Source organism: Cyprinodon variegatus, unplaced genomic scaffold, assembly GCF_000732505.1.
Source record: "Cyprinodon variegatus isolate N-32 unplaced genomic scaffold, C_variegatus-1.0 Scaffold18, whole genome shotgun sequence".
Lineage (NCBI taxonomy): Eukaryota > Metazoa > Chordata > Actinopteri > Cyprinodontiformes > Cyprinodontidae > Cyprinodon > Cyprinodon variegatus.
The window spans coordinates 2,408,654-2,417,244 of record NW_015150471.1 but is presented as its reverse complement, the minus strand read 5'-3'; the positions used below and the strand labels follow the sequence as shown (position 1 = coordinate 2,417,244).

Below are 8,591 nucleotides of genomic sequence, written 5' to 3'. Positions count from 1 at the left end.
ATTGCATTAAACCCAATAATCTACTGGTTGTTTGACCAAGAATGAGGTATGAAGGATGAGCTGACATTCAGCCTTTAATTTTTCTTTCTTGCCAAATTTCGTTTTTACCTACTCTCTCTCTCTAGCTTCTTTCTGTCCACACAAAGAGAACTACCTTGGGAGAAAAAGTGATCTTGGACTCGCATGGCTTGAAGGGCAAAGACGGACACATGCGATCGTTCAGGGGGCAGGGGGTTGGAGTAAAGGAAAGAATTGATTTTCCAGTCAGAGAGGCCATCCAATGATGGACCAAGTCTGCCCTCAGGGGGGAGGGAGGTCCGGCTGGCTGGAGCCGGTTCTAGGTAGTAAGAGCCAGTCGCTGAACTTAAAACTAAACTGCTGCCATATCTTCTGTTTAGAGAGGAAGTGTTTAGTGCTGCTTCTTTGCTTATTTTTGGATCGGAGATGTGAGCTGTTTTGTTAGGTGATTTTGACGGGAACATTTCGGTGTTTTTCACCTTCCACACCTTCCGCTCAGCACATCGTTCCCTCTGGCATTCCAGCAGCACAGTGAGACGAGACGGAGATGAGCGATGCACACAGGAGCAGAGAGAGAGAGAGAGCACTCTCACAAACAGTGCCGTTGGCTGGTTGGCAGCCATGACAGATGGGGGAGTTGGGTTCACAGGGGGTTTCTATGGAAACCAGCATCGGCGCTACCCTGAGCCTTTCCACCCTGGATAAGCCGAGCTGCACATGCTCTGCAGAGGAGTGCAGCGTGGGCAGAAAAGCCTTGTTTATAATGCTATCTTCATACAACAAGTCAGATTCAGCAGGTTCACCACTGATATTTTCAGTTAAGATGAAATGGGGACAGAATGAAAATCAAAATTAATTTTACATAATTATTAACTGTGTCACCAGAAAATGGTGTCAAAACGGATACTTCACCAAATGGAATCAGATGCATATTTATTTATCATGCTTTCAGCCCTCCATGCCCTGCAGCTTTATATTTACATCACTTCCTACACCCGCTCCTCCTAAATCAGAGAGCAATTATCACAGTCATCTTCTCAGTCTCCATCACATTAACAGCATCTCGCATTTCTGTCTGCCTCAGCTTCCCCACAATTCCTACACATTTTATTCTCACTGGCTGAGTCTCTCCATCGATCCTGTTTAAGAGCAAATGAGGCAAAGCCCCAGTTCACCTAGAGAAGGTCTAACTGGCTCTGACAGCCACTAAAAGCCCGGCCACTGCTGCTCTCTGGTCCAGAAACACAGGATAGGTCGTTCTTTTCACATCTCCCCTGGATGACTTCTACACTTATTCAGTTTTTCAGCCCTTAGAGGCGGAAGGTTCATAGTCTCTAAACATGCACTCAGAGGGTTAACAAAAAACACAGTAAGGGTTCACAGGTGTCATCCTTCATAAATGATGTTATTCTCTTACACAATCCTGCTCCCTTTGATCATAGCCACTAATATACACCCACATATATTCCTGTAATTTGCAAGGCTTTACTAGAATATTTTACGATGATAATCCCAGGATCTTTCTGCATGGAGTTTGCATGTTCTCCCTGATCATGCGTTGGTTCTCTCCGGATACTCCGGCTTCCTCCCAAAGTCCAAAAACATGACTGTTAGGTTAATTGGTTTCTCTAAATCCTCCTTAGGTGTGAGTGTGTGAATGGTTGATTATCCTGTTTGTCTCTGTGTTGCCCTGCGATGGACTGGCGACCTGTCCAGGGTGGACCCCATCCAAATAGGCACCAGCACCCCTCACTTGGGATTAAGCGTGTCAGAAATTGGATGGATGAATAATAAAAATGGAGATGCATAGATCCAATCCGATACCTGGGCTCAGAATATCGGCCAATACTGATCCGGTTTAACTGTTTAATGAATGAATGAGCCATATATCTCACCGTGTGAGTGAAGGCTTTAGCCTAGACATAAACATTGTTAGAAAAAAGGTAACCAAGTAACAACTTGATATTATTCATTTACAAATAAGCAAAGAGAAGCAAAAAGAAAGAAATAACTCTTCCATGTAAAGGGCACTGGATTGGACCTCCATATCCAATCCAGCTAAGTAGTTGATATTGGACCAATATCAGATCCAGGTATCGTTTCTGTGCGTCTCTAAATAAAGGTTGTCTAATAACTCTCTGGACCTTTTCCTGCATCTTCAGGGCCAAAATATATTATGAAATAAATAATGTGAGACATTAAATATACTATTATGCCATTAAATGTTGAACTAAATAAAAAAAAAAAAAAATTTAAAAACCTAAATTGAGTAAATGTAATTTTTAAAGTTTTTTTTAATGAATATAATTACTGCACTGTGTATGGCTCAAACAATGAGGAGGTGTGCATTACATGCATTACGCATGCATAATGCGTAGTATAAAACACCACAACGAGCAAAATGAGCTCCTGGCTACATTAAAACTGGGAAATGTACAGCTTCACGTTGTTTAATCCACTTGTAAAATATTTGATTAATTATCTCTGCCAAGAAGGTTAGGTTTTTAGTCGAATTTCTGTGTTTGTTGGTCTGTCCGTCCGTCATAACTTTAAAAGTTATGAACAAATTTTAATGAATTTTTTCCAAAGATGCACCTCAGTTTAAGGAACAATTCAATGCATTTTGGTGATGATCCACATCATAATTCGAATGCGGGAATCTTTTTTAAGGATTCTTTAACATTATTTAGCAGAATAAGCAGTTCCACCCTAAACCAGAGGGTGGCAGCAGTGACTATTGACAGCTTCAGCATCAAACTCAAAAAAGTCCAGAGGTATTAAACTGAAAACAAAAACCCAGGAAAGGTCAGCCATGCCTCACTCAAATTCTTGATCTTCTGATCAAACAATAAAGCAGAGTGAATGAAGACATGAGCAGAACAGACACCAGAGGCTGCAGACACATGCTGTGTGCCTTATTTATACATTTATGAAATTATTTTAAAGAACCTTTTACCAAAGGTGGATCTCATACCAAGGTACAATTTATTTAAATTCTGACAATGATCCAGATCATGTGTGAGTTTGAGCTATAGGTGGAAATCGCAGTATGGGACATAATTTGCTGCTTGGTGAAGCTCTGCGTTCTCCGATTGCTTTTCTGATTAATATTATGTTTAAATATAGAAACCATTTTTGTTGGCCTCCATTGGATTTATTTTTATGCTAACCAACCGTTGTCAGGATACCTAGCCTCCATGCTTCATATTCACCTGAAATGGCTGGTTGGCATGTTGCTATGGTGACACTTATAATGAAGTGATATGACATTGATTTAACTTACGGACCTAGGCGTGTGTGTATATAAGAAAATAAGATTAAAATTTAACAAGGTATAAGTATGAATTATTATTAAAGCATGAAGTATTTTTATGGGGCGCCTCTCTGCTGTATTGTTATTTTTTGAGGTAACTGCTGGAATGTTTTCGGAGCTCCTGAAATGAAGTTTATATTAGGATTGTCAAAAGTATTGATACTAAAAAAAAATATAGATACTGAAACGTTGTATCCGGATACAATACTCATTTTCAAAAGTATCGATACAGTGCCACCACCAGTGGCACCTAAACAGTCATTTATCTAAAGTGCCGAATAGAGGAAAATGCACTTTCTAAACACTGTGTGATTGAATAATTCTGTGCACTTTTCAGTTTCAGGCATTTTTTGTAACAGTTGGGGCTGCTGAGAATTATTTTTTTTTTAATGTTATGTCTGCAAAGCATAGCCAAGAAAGGAACACTTAATTTAAATTTTTTTATCAAGCTTGCTTAATATTGTGCAAAGAACAAAAGCTCAAAATATTGTTCTTATTGTTTATTGTATTTATTTATTGGATTTTGTTTATTAATGAAAATATTTCTGTAGAATTTTGGAGTCTTTGCTTTTATCCTTGTGCTATCGAAAATGGTATCGAGTATCGAATATTTTCCTTAGTATCGGTATTGAATTGAAAAGTTTAGTATCGTGACAACCCTAGTTTATATGTTAATTAATTAAATAAGACTTTTTGATATCTTTTAAGCGTTCTTGATGAACTTTTGTTTAGGCTTTTTTTTAAGACATTTTTTTAGGGTGGTCTAAAGACAAAGTGAGCTCTTCTGATAGTTAGTTCATCAAATCATCACAGCAGCTGATGTTTTTGATCTGTTTAAATAAAACATATTTATGTGCCGTTCCTTGGGACATCACCTCTGCAGGGATTGATCAGGGATGAGTTTTCTTTGGTTTTCAGCTTTATGAGCGTTACCATGGTGATGCATAAATGTCATGATGGCTGTTAGGTTCTCGCTGTGCTTGGTGGCAGAATGAGGTAAAAAAAAAAAGTATTATTTTGATCATTGGTTGGTAAACTTCTTAAACTTACAAGGAAAACTTTCATGATGGCTGGAAATGACTGACTAAATCAGGGGTCTGCAACTTGCGGCTCCAGAGCCAAATGTGGTTCTTTGGATCATCTCCAGCGGCTCTTAAAATGTATGTAAAGAGTTAAATAATGTACTATAATGAATACCAGAATTAATGAATGATAATAAAAGAACCAGAAATCTGTTTTAAGTGCAATTTTTCTTTGAATTAATGTAGGAATTATGTGTATTACGGTGATATTATTTTAAAATTTCATTTATATAATAAAAAGAATAAATAGTTTTTTTGTTTTTTTGTAAAGTGTTGTTATATTTTGCGGCTCTAAACAACTTCGACTTGGTCGTACTTGAAGCAAAATAGCTCTTTGGATATGAAAGGTTGCAGACCCCTGGACTAAATGTTCATTTTTCAATGTTTTTGGCTTCATCGTTTCATCTTTTTCTTCCCATACTTAATAATTATTCATGCCTCCATTTCCTGTTGTTTTCATAGTGAGAAGAGGAAGCTGCAGGTGAACATTTCCAGTCCAATCCAGTGCAGCATGAATGGACGAAAGTGCACGGTCGTGGTCGAGCCAAAGATCAACCAGTCACATCCGGACTTCACCAAGAGCCGAGCCGGGTACATCCTGGCTGTTCCTGGGAACTAAAACGGGCCAAAGAAGAAAAACGTTATAAATGCTCCCAGCCATTCTGAGATTATAATGAAGATTATATTTCTTTTGATTTACAGAGCTGCTGTTGATGTGACAAAGTAGTTCTACTCTTGGATTGATTCTTTAACCTAAGCCAAATTTATTTGTATTAGTGTAGTTAAAAAAAGAATGATCAGTTGAACAGATTTATAACAAAATGCACTTATTATTCACCAAAGGGGAACGGTAGCTTTGGTTAAAATCTGTATTTGATTTGATTTGTTTGTGCAATATGAAGTTTGTTGCATACTTATTAGTGTTAATCAAGGAGAGAGCAGATTATTTGCTACACCCACAGTTGTTGCACAATGTCATCAAAATCCAAAGGTTTGAAGGGATTTTATTATCCCTGCCGCTCCATAAATTATTCACCTCAAACCGGAACTCTTAAAAAATGAAGGTGGTTGTTTTTTATCTGCTTTAATGTGCACCATTCATGCGTTCAGAATATATCAGTGCTATCAAAGAGTTTCCCTACCTGCAGGAGATGATGAAATATTTGCTTTACTTAAATGTTATCAGACTCAAAGTCTTAATTTTCATAGCAGGATGTTTGGCAGAATGTGTTGAGCATATTCTTGACGTCCTATTATATGAAGCATGTTGGTATTTAATAATGCATCTGTTGCTGTGCATGCAAATAGGGTTTTACAGCACCAGTGCAACTAAGGCCAGGAAATGTAGTCCGTTTACTTTTTAAACTAATGCTTAGCAAAAGCGAAATTACAGGTAGCAGATTAACCAAATTATAAAATAACTTTTGTTCTCTGCAGCTTTAAAAGTAAATGCTTTGGTTTAGTAATAGTAACCTTGCCAACTGTCTAATCCTTTGTGAACTCAAGCTTCTAAACTGAGCTTCAATCCACTCATTTATTTTCAGATCATGGCTTTCAGTGGTTTTCTGGAAGAGGAGTTTGATATGGTCCAGAAAGAAAAACATTCTTTAGAGAGATGGACATCGTTTTTATGTAAATAAAGATACAGGTTATCCTCTCTCAGATCGTTCAGTAGCTCAAAGCTCGACACTTGGACCAAAAAGACAGAGCTGGACACATTTGGAAAGCTTTCCTCAGTCAGACTTTACTTTTACTTTTCTCAAAGTTTGGAAACCCAAATAACACAATCCATGTGATTTCAGGTGGTTTATTTTCTGCAAGGTGTCAGTTGTGCTAAAGTCATCACTTTGCTATGGTGTTAGTTAATTACAGAATGTGTTTTTTTAACACATTTCAACAACAAGAATGTCAGGAGGAAAGAAATGGTATGCGATTAGGAGCGGGGTATAAAAAACATACAGTGCAAAAGCTTTAAAAATGACAAGCGATCCAGAGTTTGCAGTAATCTGGTTTCATTAAACATTAGTTAATGCCATTTTCAGCACATATTTACAAACTCATTAGCTCATTATTTAAATTCACTCTCTGATTGAACAGCCAGAGCAGAGATTTGAGCTCCTAATATCCTAAAAAAAATAACTGAGATAAAATATTTATTCCTGATCTTTGTTCTTGTGAAAAATAATCTTATGGGAAAAATGTTCTAGATGATTGAAGGGTTTTTTTTTTTTTCAAAAATGTTATCTTGTTTTTCTAGATGTTTAAAAGGGAATTACAAAAAAAAGACAAAATGAAGCCAAATGTTGTTAGATAAATGACTAAACAGAGAAAGTCCCTTTTTTTTGTCCTCCAGACTGAGTTTTCTGGTTTGGTTCCCTGGGTGTTGTATGAAGGTTTTTATTTTTTCTAAATTACTTTGAGAATGTATTTTGAAGAGCTATTTTTAATCTGCTGCACTGTTTGTTGATGAAGCGCTTTGAGACGGGAAAGACCTGTTTTGAAAAGTGTAAATCTAGAAAGAGGTGTGGGTTTTGTTAGACGTTCATCAAAGCTGTGTGTTTCTGTCTGTGTGGACTAAAACAGTGCAGCTCTGCATGTCCCCCAGCGTGGAATTCACCCACAGGGTTCTCCTCTCCGCTCGGCTCATCATTAGGATGGACTTTGTGTCGTTTCTTACTACAGCCTCTCTCTCTCCAGGCCAAAGAGGGTTTGGTGAACAAAGCCTCATTTCTGCTTCCCTGCCTCTCCTCTCTCCGTCATTGCATGTCTGCACACGACTCCTGCTGTTAGATTATTGCCTCCTGGCCCAAAACGGGTCAGCCGACTGTCCAGCAGCTCACACAGGGTTTTTGCTTTCTTTTTTTTGTTTTTCTCTATCATGTACTTTAGGTTTTAGTGTAAAAGTTAAAAAAAACAGCAGTGGGATGTGAATGGGGATATCCCAATGCACCCTTTAGATGAATGCAGGTTAGAGCTGAACAGTTAATCACTAATTTATCACCCTATCCAGTAAATATTAGCTCACACAAGGACAGGCTTCTAGCTGAAAGTTTTTTCTTTTCACTTATTTTTTTAAATATAGCAAAAAATATTTAAGACTCCAGTATTTGAAAGGACTTTTCACTACCTGTAATCTATATTCAAGTAAACCTAGACCTAGCTATTTCAGAAGTTATCACTTATCATTGACATTCATCTATATTATCGCATATACATTTTTTTTTCTGTTATTTTGCTGACCTAAAGCACACAATTAATATGGCTACAAATATATGTTTTATCATTTTAAGTATTTTGAAAATATGCAGGCTAACAACACTCTGGAAAAAATATCTACAGTACTGTGCAAAAGATTTCAGTCATTCATTTTACGTCATTGATGTTTTTCCTTCTGTGGGCCAATTTCTATTGCAGAATTTTATCAGCAGTTCTTCCTGTGGTCTAAAGTTTGTTTCTTTGGTTTTTTTGCTGCATATTTATTCAATAGTTTGTTTCAGACATTTTTATTATCAAATTGTCAAAAAACAGGGTTTGGTCCAATTTCTTCTCCTTAATCTATGAAAAACTAATTAGTACACAGTTCTTTAGAGGGAAATTGGTTTTATTTTGTTGTTTTTGTTTGATTCTCTGACACCTATTGACTGAATACTTGGTGTAAATTTGAGGAACTGAAGGATAAAAGAACGATTGTCAGATGTTTAAGATCTGATTTTCAGGTTTTGTTTTCTTCACTAAATTTATTTTTATTTTCTTTTTTTTTTTGTCTGACACAATTAATTTTGTCCCTCACATGTCTACTTTTTATTTCTTAAGCACGTGATTGTAAAAAAAATGATGGGTTGGTACAAAACTGGACTGAAAACTTGCAAATAGCAGCCAAAGCCTAAGGGAACTTTTAAAGAACTACAAAAAGCCACAATAACTAATAATCACAACCACTTTTGGAGATTGCGAAAGTTTAAAATTTGAGTAATAAATTACAGCAAATAACGAGATCTTTCAGATTCATACACAGTACTTTCAAAACTTCCCAGATTCTTCACTCCGCCCAAAGTACCTTCTGAAAAATAGCTTATGATCCATACAGAATGTTATTCTTTAAAGGGGGAAAAAATATGCAGCATTGACAGAGTTATTTCCGTTGATTTATTTTTGAAGAAAAAATTAATATTTTAATT

General features: G+C 36.7%; 1 protein-coding gene across 1 annotated transcript in view; it reads left to right on the top strand.

Moving 5' to 3' along the window:
• myo1d (myosin ID) overlaps nucleotides 1–8,041 on the top strand; it is a 143,874-nt gene extending 135,833 nt beyond the window's left edge. The window contains exon 22 of the mRNA XM_015388051.1: nucleotides 4,876–8,041. Within this exon, the coding sequence (XP_015243537.1) occupies nucleotides 4,876–5,032 (157 nt within the window). The 3' untranslated portion in view covers nucleotides 5,033–8,041. The remainder of the gene's footprint in view (nucleotides 1–4,875) is intronic.
• Nucleotides 8,042–8,591: the final 550 nt, after the last annotated feature.